The 13,056-nt window shown below is 41.5% G+C and overlaps 1 protein-coding gene across 2 annotated transcripts in view; it reads right to left on the bottom strand.

The window, feature by feature from the left end:
* Positions 1-489: 489 nt before the first annotated feature.
* The window catches only part of FBLN2 (fibulin 2), a 106,810-nt gene continuing 94,243 nt past the window's right edge, over positions 490-13,056 (bottom strand). For both annotated transcript variants that reach the window (XM_074835975.1, XM_074835976.1), the window contains 7 exons: positions 12,835-12,978; positions 9,102-9,230; positions 8,460-8,585; positions 7,702-7,818; positions 6,734-6,862; positions 2,470-2,593; positions 490-1,433 (listed from right to left, as the gene is read on the bottom strand). In XM_074835975.1, coding sequence (XP_074692076.1) covers positions 1,076-1,433; positions 2,470-2,593; positions 6,734-6,862; positions 7,702-7,818; positions 8,460-8,585; positions 9,102-9,230; positions 12,835-12,978 — 1,127 coding nt within the window. In that variant the 3' untranslated portion in view covers positions 490-1,075. The remainder of the gene's footprint in view (positions 1,434-2,469; positions 2,594-6,733; positions 6,863-7,701; positions 7,819-8,459; positions 8,586-9,101; positions 9,231-12,834; positions 12,979-13,056) is intronic.

Here is a 13,056-nt window from a genome sequence, read left to right as displayed (position 1 = left end):
TTTGGACCTCATCCAGTTTTCTGTAGAACTAGAGGAAATCTAGCTCAAAACTTTGGTTGTGCTATTTTCTAAATGGCATAATACAAACTGCCAATTTAACTAGCATTTTCCTCTGTGTCATTTAATAACACGACAGAAGTAATTTTCCTGAAGAATAGAAGCAACTCCCCTTTTTGTTTACTTAAAATTGCAAGTGACTTCTCAGTGGCACACCCAAGCTTTAAAATAAGGAGCAGTAATTTATTATTTCATTATTTCCATGTTTCCTCTTTGACATTTCTTTAAGAATTATAAAGCATCTAATCTGCACTTATAGGTACCTAAATAGAATGAGTCTCTTTAGAGAGGAATCCCAGCACCTATAAAGACAACTACTAAAAATGGCAATATGTGAGCTTTTACCCTAAAGCACGACATTCTCTTAAGGCCTTGGTCTTGCAAATATTTAGCATGTGAGTAGTCCTACTAAAGCAAGACTCACTCATAGGCTTTTCACTGTTGGAGTTTTCTTTTATTTATATATATTTTTAGGCAACATATTATGAAAGTTGGAAGGAGGAAAAAAAATGGTAATATGAGGTGAGCTAACCGTCAAATGTACACGTACGGCCTTTGACACAGCATCTCAACACAGAGAAACCTCAGCGAAGTCAGTGGCTAAATCAAACCATAAGTTGGTGTAATAAAGAGAAATTGCTCAAGGCTTTTTCCCTTAGTGGCAAAAACCAATACTCCCAAGTGAACATCTTTCCTCTCTAGTGCAACACCCTGCAGATGTGACTAAACCTAAAAGTAATTTCTAAGAAAAGGTTCCAGCATTTAACACAACGTATGTACTGCCTTTCTAACCCTTCCTTCGTTCATTGTCAAATGATGATGTAAAGAATTGCATAAGAAAACAACAAAAAAAAAAGATAAAAATTAACTTAATTTACACAACCGATAAAAAAGTTTAAAGCAATGATAGAAAAATAATATAAAGGCTAGATACATTAAATGCCAGTTCGACAGTATTAAGCTTTGGTAGAACAGTTAAAGAGCATAGCACCAATAAAATCCAATGTCAATACATGCTTCAGTACGCATGAGCTGTGATGAAAATGTAAATTTTGGCAAGAAAAGTAGTGTATGTTCCCTGACGCCACAGTTTCATTTCAACATCTAGCAAAAAGTCTTTAGGCTCTTTCACTTGTCGCTGAAGATAGACGATGCCCGTGTACGAGTTCAGCCTTCGAGTGCTGAAGTAGTTTTCTTCATTTCCCTTGTTGATAGTAAGGATTATGTTGTCTCCAGCATAGGCAGGCGATGGTCCAATACGGAAAATATGAGCTGGGACCACGATATTGGTTTGGAAGTTCAGCTGGTAATAGGTAATGCGCACCGGGGTATTCTGGCAGTCCACATAATTAAAACAACTGATTCGTTCACACCTCCTGAGAGATGAGAAATGAAGGACATTCAGTGTCCATGTAACAGCAGGTAAAAACATAGGTATTTCAGAATATTGCAAAAGTGTTAGACAAACAGGAGTCCCAAACTTCGGCTGCTTGTTCTGCTTTTACAGTGCCCACAAAGCATTTGTAATTGTCAGAGTACAACAGTGTAAGAAAAAGATCATGGACATGGGGAGTTGTGTTGGACATGGGGAGTTGTGTTGGGAAGCTCCACAAGAAGGAAAGAGCCAGAGTCGTGCTGCAAGCAGCACAGAGCTTGGAAGAGGAGTCTGTGGTTCATCACTGATAGCACAAGCCTGGGACAGTGCTTCAAGAAAATAAGAACAAAAACACTTTGAGAGGCAGCTAAAACACGGGAATGGGAAACAAGCTCCTCAACTTGCAAAGCTGCTCAATTCCATAAGGCAGGAAAAGCATGTTTTAAGTCATAAGCAACTAAAGCTGTCTTCCCAAAGCACTGTCAGCCGTCGAGGCAGGAAATGGGTAGGGAGATTTTGGGGCTCCCGAGCCTCAGCTACTGAGCAGCTGGGAGCTGTGGGGGTGTAGCATTCCCAGAACCCTGTAGCCTGGCAAGCTCATTCTCCTGCTCCCCTTCAATGTTTCAACACACTCTAAGGAACCACAATCTGAATATTAAACAGGGAGCCCCCAAACCGCTGTAAAAGTGGTGCACTGAGCAGCCTGGCAGCTACTGCAATGACATGAGCAGCACAGAGGAGCATATTTTTTTTTTTAAATTTACACAAACTTAAACAAACAGAGTGCTTTTAGAGCTGCAAGCTCCGATGACTGCTGTTATAGCAGCAGTTGGAGGGCAAATGGGGGATTTAGGGCTTGGAAGAAGAAAGAGGCAAAACCAGACAGAAACTCTATATGGGAAAGGTCTATGTACTCCAGGTACCGAAGCATCTTGTTAGAGCTCTGAGTGCTTACACCTGCCCACAAACTAAAGCACTACGTAACATCCACAGCCACTGGACTGGGCTGCTCGCTTTGTTGCAACGGCGATACTTACATGTCAGAGACTTTTCTGTAGTTGGAAGGGCACTCGAAGGACAGGCAGCGGAAACTGCCCTGGATGTTATAGCAAGTCTCTGCAGCTGAACAGTTATGGGTTCCTATTGCACATTCATCGATATCTAACACGGAGAAACACAAGGAAAATACATGGTAAGTTCAAAAATAAGAAGTAATCACTATTTATGGGCTGTAGTATGCTTATGAGCCTGTGTGCATGAGAAGCAAGAGGAGTCTGTGGGTTTGGCTCTGCAAGCTGAGAGCTCTTGTCTTCACCACTCAGTTGCTGTGTGCTACCTCTGCAGTACCTGTGCCTGCTGCCTGCAGACCAGGGCTGCGAGACCCCTGGAGGAAACACCCGGGGTATGAAATGCACATTCAGGTGCAGTGTGTCAGGTTCATCTCTGTGCACAGACACTTGCTGGCATTGGGAGTGACAGGGTAAATCACGCTGATTCCAATTCATGTGTCTTCTGTGGAAAAAAACTTCCTTCCTTGACATTATCAGTTAATAAGAGATGCCAGTATCACTTGGCAGTGTTTGCAATAAACAAGGGAGCCCACTCTTTCCTACAAGCAGCTTGTGATCCTTTTCATGCTGTTTGATAGTCCTTCCCCAGCTTGGCAGAGAGCGTGGCCACTTGCAGCCACCCAGCACACGGCCAGGGCTGGTCTTCTACCACAGGGGAAGTTTGTTTCTTTACCTGTACTTTGCAAACATTGACATGCTCCTGTGAACCTAGCTATTCTCATTCCAAACACATCTGATGCAACACGGGGTTTAACTTTCAGTGGAGAATAAACACGAGAAAGAAAATAAGTTCTCAAAACCCAGGATCCTCCTATCTTGCCACTTCCCACTGCAATAAACACCAAACATGAACATCTAGACAGAACGCCTGTGTTGTCATATTCTCCCTTGCTCCTGAGATGTGTTGTAAGTAATATTATAAACTAGGCTGAAGGGAAATAGAATAAAATAAGTAGATGGTGGTAGTCTCAGGCAGTGGAACCCTAAACTTCTCAGACCAATCAAACTGTCCATCCCTGCAGCTGCTGTGTAAGCTTTCCACAGCTGTTCTGATTGAAGATAGTTTTTAAATAGTTTCCTGAAAGTGATGCGTCAATTTTTACAGCCTCACAGGTCACTGGTACTCCCTGAACCACAGTTTCATGCTTAGAGCTAGCCTATGTCACACGAGGTGTTTCTAAACAAGCGTGGTGCTCATATGCTGTTCAGCACGTGAGCACAGTGCACGTATGATAAGCTCCATAGCTGGGGGAAGCATCTAACGGGTTTCACACAGCAGAGCATGTGCACGGACTTGCGCATGTGCAGACACCACATACAAGCACAGGAGTATGAGCCACAGTCCTTGATGAAAGGTAGCCACTGCTATAAATCACTCATATCCTGCATAACATGTGTGTGATCACAATGGCTCCTTCTTCACGGACAAGGCTGTAAAATGTCCATGTATCCCAAGCAAACATCCCCCCATCATCCAGTCTGCAGAGAGGCCTTCCCCTCCCCAGAGCAGACACACGTAACGGAGGGAGGGACACCCTATGTCTGCCTACACGTTAGCCATTCACAGCCTGTTGTGACAAAAGCTATCTCTCAGGTATAAACAAATCCCATCAGATATAACCAACCCATGTTAAAAGCCACAGGACCTTCTCACTGACTTTTTGAGAATTGAGAAAGCTGGGTTATATCAGGAGAAGAATTTATCTATGCATGAAGGTTGCTCTGGATTAAAGCAGGGGGCAAACGCAAAGCAAAATAACCACTGCTGTACAGCTGCATGATCCAGGAGATGTAAGCTCCACCAGACTATTATGAAATATGGGAACTTAAGAACAACACTTTAGAGCAAGGCATGCATTTTTGAAAATTTAAGTTAAATATAAATATCTCCCTGAAATGAGAAGTAATGTTGCAGAAGACAAAAAACTGAACACTTCAAGCTCAAAGACACTTTATGGCCTAGAGCATAAACGTGGTTACCTAAATAATACATAAGCATGAGCCCAAGCCATGGACCTTAAAATGCTGAAAACCAGATGCAGTAACAAGGATCCAGCTTGAGCAGAAAATATTGGCAAAGATCTCACAGTCACATTGTGTACTCCCAAATGTCTAGACAACGCACGGAGGCTTTAAAATGAAATAAATGCTAACAGACAAACCATGTGGACTGTGTAGGGCTCTGCAGTTCTGCCAATTGTCACAGAGGAGAGAGATTCTTAGAGGAAAACTATAAACTCCCACTCCCTCCATTCCCCTGGGATGAGAACTGATCTCATACACTGAACTGACTGGTTTAAAAGTCTTGCAAAGAAAAGTATATAATAGGAAGTAGGAGAGAATCAAAGTAAATGAAATCCCTTGCTGATTCTCAGAAGTGCCCCTAGGTGAAAAGAAAATTTCTTCCATATTGCAATCATTGCCATGAGAGCACTCACTTCACCAGTTTGGCTGTGCTGCAAAATACCATAGGCAGTTTCTCCAAAAAGATCCATATGTTGAGATGCTATTACATGAGATGCAACTCGTTTGTTTGAAAAAAAGGTACAAAGAATGTACCACCAGTAACTCTTAAGAACTGAAGATGAGGAGCAACTGGAACCAGATCTTCAGCTGGAAACCAATATAGTCTTCTTGAGTTTAGTGAAGCCGACATCAGTTTCTCTGACCACATTTGCAGAGAGACCTCAATATATAAGCCTGCCCAAACTTGTAACTACAGACTTGCAGAGCTCAAAAAAGTGGCACTTACCCAGGGGTTACTTCCAGCGCCTGACTAAACGCCAGCTTACCCAGCCGTGCACAGAGCTGCCACACACACACCAAGCTGTGCAACTAGACCAACTTTGCTCTCCAAGCATGTACCAGGTGGTACAGGGATTTCAAAAAGCTTTTCCAAGTGTCACTCTATAGCTCACTTAGCAGGGCTAGTCTATACAATAGGAACCCTCTCCAGACAGGGTGAGCGTGCAGGCAGGATGTCACACCACACCAACAACGCAAGTGTGATCCACAGGTCGGTGTGGCAAACCTTCTTCCTCCACCTCCAGGGCCTGGAGCACGCTGGGTGCCTCTGGCTGGGGAGAGCTGTGCTGGCCCATTACCACAGTGACTCACACTGTTAACTCTGGAAGATGTCCTCAGTCCTCAGCTCAAATCTCACTGCTGGCAGAGGTGGCAACTAACGTGCCAGCACTCAGAGTTAGCATGAAAAAAACAAACAAACAAAGCCTGAGGAGAGTTATAGCTGCAGTTTTCTAAAGGTGACTTCTATGTAAGAATTTAAATGCCCATGGATATAACCGCATTCATACTTAAAAACACATTTGAAAAAAAAAAAGACCTTTTAAAAAGATTTTCTCATTTAGTCTGTTTCTCTGCTCCAGGAGCAGGTATGCTCATGTTATTCATAATTTACACAGTGTAAATTTACTGCTGTTACCACTGAGAAGGGAATTTAAGCTTAAGGAGATACATAACCAAAAGTTATGTGAAGGGTTCCTGAAAAACTAAGAGCAGGAAATGCCTGGTAGTTAGCGTAACTGACTGCAGGAATGTGTGTAGAGTACGTAAAGGTAGTCAGATCTTCAATCATAATTACACTGTCAGTGCATCCTTTGCAAATGGGGATTTTTTACTTCAAAACCAGACAGCTGTGCAGCAGATGAAAAAACACCACATACCCAGAAGACATTTCTGTGATTCTGAAGAAAAGGGGTGTGTGGGGAGGATACATGTCATTTACACTAACATCTAACTAACGCCAACATATTTAAGTTTAGGTGGCAGACTTCTGGATGTCCAAGTCCCCATTACAGCTTCCACATTCACTCTCCCCATTTTCTGGGGCAGGAAACTGCGACTCATAATGAAGCCACGGATTTCTACACCTGGCACCTCTGAAAAACCAGATCGCTTCCTGCTGTGCCAAGGTGCACATACAGCTCATGCAAATAATCCAGTGCCTGAATTTGAATGAAGTGGGCTCCCTTAGGAATTAATTTAAACAATTAGCTCACATTGACAGCTGAGCTGCCATGGTACTTTTTTCTAACATGGGAAAAAGCTGACATTGCAGATACCAATATGTGGCAACTTTGCCAAACACTGGCTTTTTAACAGTGACTAATATAAAACATGGAGACTTGACTGAATAACCATAATGGCTTAGATCATTCCAATGATCAAAGCTTCATTATATAATCCTTTCAGGTCCTAAACTCCTCATTACCTCGACAGGTTCTTCCATTTGCTGCCATGGTATATCCCTGCTCAGGACAAGCACACTGGTAACTACCAGGAACATTCACGCAGCGGAAAGTACAAAGAATGCCTGCACTCTGTGTGCACTCATCGATATCTGGGGGAAAAAAAACCACAAACACAAACATATAAAAAAAGAAAAACAGAAATCTGAAAAGGGAGGGTGTAGAACACAAAGCAATTCTTATTTGATGCATTTATAATATATTCTTAAACAACAATGCAAGCATGAAAGTTTGACATTGGCCTAGGACTGTTGATGGTGCTTTCTGAAATGCTGAACACAAGACGGCTCCCAGAAATACTGGTTGCAAGTAGGATGGACTCATGGAAAAGAACAAGTCTAGGGCACATCTGAGTTTGAAAACCTCTCCCTGGTACCTCTGTAATTCTTCTAGGATTGCTTTGGGGGCTTTCTTGTGCTGGGAAGAACGTGGGTTTCTTCACCATTTCTTAAATCGAGATTCTCCAGTGTGTCAGTATTGGTAACTTCAAGAAAATAGGGAAAAGCCTTCCTTTCTCCATTCTGATCTCTCTACTCCTCATTCACCCACCATGAACAAGAGCAAACCTTCACTCAACTGTGGCTGAGTGGAGGCTTTAATTGATGCAGTATAGGTAAATGTATCTTCCCTTCTGATTTTTTTCAGTCATAAGTTCTAGCCCCATGAAACAATAACCTCACTGGTTCTACAGTCACACAAGCGTGTTCCAGCCCCAAGCAGGAGACATGAAAATGAACTGCATTTTCCGGTAGCTGGAGTTACCTTTTGCAGCTTCTGCAGCGGGCTGTAACTCACAATCACCCTTAGGCATCATGTGCAGCATTAGGCGCTGCTCAGAGTTAGACAGCACTTACTGTTAAAGAGTTAGACAGCCCTGACTGTTAAAGAGTTTACACATATTTAACTTGACCTGACAAAGCAGCGGCCTTACCTTTACAAGAATGCCCATCTTCTGCTAGCTGGAAACCTTGCCTGCAGTAACACTGATAGGAACCATAAACATTGGCACACTCCTGGCTGCAGGGACTAGTATCGCACTCATTCACATCTGTATCCAAAAAACAAACCCGCAGACATTGCCACAATGGTTCAGAACAGTATCTTCCACCATCTCTTGCCTCTGAGAGCAGCTACCAGATCCTTCTGGTCAGAGTGAGTAAGGATGGAATAATTTGTCCCAAGAAATTGTTTCTACTCCTTGGCAGAATGCCAAGAAGTGCAAGGATGTCTGTTGCACCTGAATTTCATTTCTATATATGCCAATGAAAACACATACACATGCAAACACGTGTTTCAGACCTTATACTTTGAGGTTGATTACATAATGTAATCATTGCCTTAAAAAAATCATGAACTTAAAAAATTTCCTTTCGATTTAAAATAAACTTTTTCAAGTTTTGTCACTAGCAAGTTTCATCTGTATTAACATTTGAATGAACAGTCTCCTATTCTAACTTTGTTATGTTCTCCTTTTCTCTCATCTGGACAGAAAGGAAAAATATATGTGGGGGAAAGGAAGACAGAGGAGAAACCTGTTGCCTCTCATCTGACCGTTTGAGCGTTCAATTGAACAACTGCAGATTTGAGCACACGTAAATCATGGGTTTATTTATATTTCACCTCAACTCCTTCTCTAAAGTCCCTTAATTCACACTGTAATTTATTCTTCAAGGAAAAAATGTCTGGTACCTTCACAATGCTTCCCATCATAAGACAAGCGGAAACCAGAAGAACAAGTGCAATGGTAGGACCCAGGGGTGTTCTCACATGTGTGCTGACACAGGCGTCCAGGGTAATTCCAGCACTCATTTATATCTGCCAGCATAACAAGCAAATATACAATCAACTTAGAAATAAAAGCATCAAAGAAGATGCAGGAGGATAATTAAAAAAGTGTCAGAGATTGATTTGCAGAGCATGAAAAGCTGCAACCTCAGGTTTTATGCTATCTGACTTTGTGCTCTAATTGGTGTAGAGTAGCAGTAAAATACAAAATGCTGTATCATAGTCTCTTATGAAAAAAGTTGTGAAATCTTCAGAAAGATAAATTTCTACAGCGGCAGAAGCATAACCAGAAGAAAGTATTTTGCAGATGACTTTAATTGATAACCTGCAGCTAAACCAAACCAAGGGCACCTGGTCCAAAATCACAGCACGGGGCGGCAGAGCTCTGGTCGCGCTGAGCGACGGCTGCTTTGGAGGTGATTCCATTATCTTTTGAGGCACTGCACTGCAGAACTAATAACTGCACACTACAATGGTGCTAAACGCTGCCTTGAGGTCCAAGGCTCAATCAATCAGTCATTTCATCTCATCTTGCACTTTACATACCAATGCAGCTTCTGCTGAATGCATCATACTGATATCCCATCTTGCAGTCACAGCGATAAGCCCCAGGAAGATTATGACAAATCTGTCCTTCGCCACAACGGTGTACACCGGTTTGACATTCATCCACATCTGCAGAACCAGAGAAAGGAATTAGTTTAAATATAGTTTGCTGAAAATCAATGTTTACGAAGAGAAAAAATATAATTTAATTAAATAACAGGAAGAGAAACTGTTAGGGTTGTCCCCGGGACAGAACAGACAATATCAGCTTTTCCCACTGTGCTCGTCTCAGAGGCAGCGTTACATATCTCTAAGTCAAACTTCTCAAAAGCAATACATTATCTTAAAAGTGCAAATGGTAACTGTAACTGCATAGAGCTCTCCCAGCATATTCTGCATTTCAATGTAAACCCATTTTGATTCTCATCAAACCATGACATTTAAACACCCTATTCTGATGTTCTGCCATTATGTGAGTCACGGCAAGCCATTTAAAGCAAAACAAGAACTAGCCAGAAATTCTGCTCATCCCTTCAATTAAAGCAATTGCTATTTTCATCTCCAATTGCCCTTTCAATCTTGCTTCTGCTGTCTACCTTTGCTCTTTCCCAATGTTGATCTTTTTTATTTTCTCAATCTACTCAGATTTTGATATTCCTCGTGGCCTCTCATCCAAAATCCAATACCAACAAATTAGTCACTTCTCCACTCACATGCATCATTTCCAATCTCATTTTAAAAATCCTCAGATGAAGATGAGAGTTTTCAATACACGCTGATTTACAAGACTTGCAACATGACTAAATAGCTCATCAGTATCTAACAAATCCCTGTTACCATCTGTGACAAGAAGCCTTAAAAAGTCTGATTAACCATCAGAAACTTGTATTTCTTCAAGTATTCTGAGTTCTGACATTTCTTAAGCCATCAGAACCTGCTTCCTTCCTATTATTCACATCTTCAACTACTTTTACAGTCCAAATCCCTGTTCATGTAATATTAATTAGGATGGTAGTCTGGAGCTGGGGGTTCTCCATAACGCCCTATCTGAAGTCATAAATGTGAGCACTATTTAATTTTAAAGGGTTTCTGGGCAGTTCTCCATCAAACAACAGCCTTGGAGAGTGGTCCAGAAAGCAGTCATTTGCTGAGAAAATGATAGGGAAGTGAGGGCAAGTTACTTATCACAGAAACTTGGATTTGGAAAAGTGGGTTGACCCTGATGAGAGGCGCCAACAACTCCTTTGTTCAGTATTTCAGCACCAATTCCCACCAACGCAGTTCCTGATGGCACCAGGGTGAGGGATGGCAGGGAATGCCACTCGCCAAGCAAGGAATTCCTGACAGGCTCGTAGATTTCTGCTGAAACACTGTCTCCCCACTTTCGTTTAAGATCAGAGGTAGCATCAAACCAAGGAAGTTTCTAATGCAGATACAGGTTTGTAAAGTAGCAGTTTTATTTGCATTGAATTCATCTGTGCAACCATTTCATTAGTTTGTTCAAAATTATATATTCCATTGAGTTCAGACTTCAATTAGTTCTAGGGTATTACACTGTCAGAAGTGTGCTATATTTCACGATAGTTACAGTAGTTTTCAGTTAAATGTAAGAGGTAGTTTTTAATAACTCATTTACTAAATTAGAAAATATGAACATTTTAAAGAGAGATGAATCCTCTAAACAGAGAAGATGGCCATACAAGTGTAGTTCTGCTGGAGAAACATGTGCAGATGACGTATTTACTACTGTGAATAAATCTGAATCGGGAATCTAATTAGCTATTGTAATGCCTTAAATAAACTAGTCTTTGTAACAGAAAGGGGAAATTAGGACCATATACTTTTCTTTTTTCCTCTCCAAGCTTTCTGTCTACTTAGAGAAAGTCATACCAGAAAAATACCAAAAGATATAGACTGCAAACAGAGCACATACAGCAAAGACAGAGAAATCACTAATTAACATTGAAGATTTGTTTTCCCAAAATCAAACTAGGAAGCTTCCTTAGATGTGCTCCTTAAAAGCATTGTCAATCATGCAGAGAGAAAGTATCATCAGTAATTACAATACATTGTGTTATCTCATCATGCTTTAAAGACACAAATGCTGTATGAATAATAGCAATTTCCTCCTCTGTCACATCTTTACACACAGTCACTTTCTTTTAGGAACAACCGGGGGAAAAAAGCTGGATTCTTTCTATAAATCATCAGTTTGAAATTTAGGAACATAATTTACCCTAGCCATTAGCAGGGCTTGAAAACAAAGGCCATTAGCACTACAGCCAGGACTTCTGAGCTGCTCAGCGGCGACTGCCGACTTGTGAAAAAAATGGTATTCATGGACATGTTGGCATGGTGGTAACCCTAAAACCAGTTTCAGGGTCACCACACTTCAGGTGGTGCAAACATACCTAGCCCAGTTGACTTTGCTGAAACAGGACTGATCGAAACCAGCTGAAGAACTGTATCTTCACAGCAATTGAGAGAGATGGGACTTTTGGACCTTCCCTTTGTACAGGCAAAATATTTCAGGCTGCTATATAATAAGACTGAAAACAAGACTGCACTACTTTGCCCTGAGTTTATGAAATACAATGCCCTAGAGGGCAGGAAGCTTTCTCAATTTCCTCAGTTACACACATAAACTGTCCCCATCTTCTGCTACTTCCAAATCTTCCCCACATTCTCACCGGCCAAGCATAGTCTGGATAGTCCTGGGGGTAAAATCATGAAGGGAGATACAGCGTAACGAAGAGCAAAAGGAGAATGCGGAAATGTATGCAGAAATGGGATTTTCTAGCTATACCACTATTTTTCGCTACAAGTTGCTAGTCGTGACCAACAAGGCTTCCACCCATCTGTAGCATCACAAAACTATATTTTGTTTATTTTTTCATCCTTCCTTTTGTTAAAAAGAAACATAAGTAGGAATTACTGGGATATAATCACTAAGCAAAACACTGATTTGTCTTTTTTTTTTTTCCCGAAGTTGTTTTATAATTTCCTATTTCATGTAACACATAACATAGGGAATTCAAAAATACATAGCCAGCCTTGCCTTGGGCACCAAGGACCAAGCTTTCAATTCCTGTGTGCCGAGTGTGCTCGTTTACAGAACAAATGCTAATAAGAGATGAAATCTGCTATTCTGAGTCAGTAACTCCATAAACACATTGGAACAAATACAAATCAGTATCAAGCTGCATGCCACCCTGTATGAATATTTCAACATTCTCCTCACAAAGAAAGTAAGAATTTATCCTAAGCATACACACAACTGGATGTAAATGGGGAGCACCATTCGTGGTGCTACAAAGAACATCCACTGAGTACTACTCCCATGAGTCCACAAACTCAGCGGTTCTCGTTTGCCCTCTCCCATGGCTTCAGATCGTATCACTTACAGTGAGATACTGCAAAAAATACAAAGGAACATGGTTTTTACTGACAGCATGAGTTTAAAAAGCAACTAAATTCCATTCACTCCAGAACAGAAGCCAGTAAATCCCATATGCAGTCAAAAAGGGAAACTCCATGCAGCAGTCAGACAGCAGTGCAGCAACCTGTAGTATAAACAAATTGCTGAGCTGCTTGGACAGCAAATGCATACGACAAATTCCCATTCCTCAGATACATTTAGGAATCCAGAGGTAACTGAAAACCTCCTTTTAAGACTGAAATGTACTTTTTCCTCTGAGAGGGCACCTGACCAGACGCTGGAGTCTGACCTTACCAATGCATCGGGTTCCCTCCTCGTTGGAGTGGTAGCCTCTGCTGCATGTCAGCATGTTCCTCTGGCAGGTGTAAGACCCAACGGTATTGATGCAGTTGAATCCTGGTTTACACGGCTCAGGGAGAGATGTGCATTCATTAATATCTGGTGAAGAAAATGAATTAGAATAGTGAGAGAAGCTAACCTTTACGGTCTGTTTTCTTCCAGCTGTCACTTCTTTTT

This window comes from Strix aluco, chromosome 11 (genome assembly GCF_031877795.1).
Source record: "Strix aluco isolate bStrAlu1 chromosome 11, bStrAlu1.hap1, whole genome shotgun sequence".
In the NCBI taxonomy this organism is placed as follows: Eukaryota; Metazoa; Chordata; class Aves; order Strigiformes; family Strigidae; genus Strix; species Strix aluco.
The sequence above is the reverse complement of the archived record's forward strand: the minus strand, read 5'-3'. Positions and strand labels throughout refer to the sequence as shown.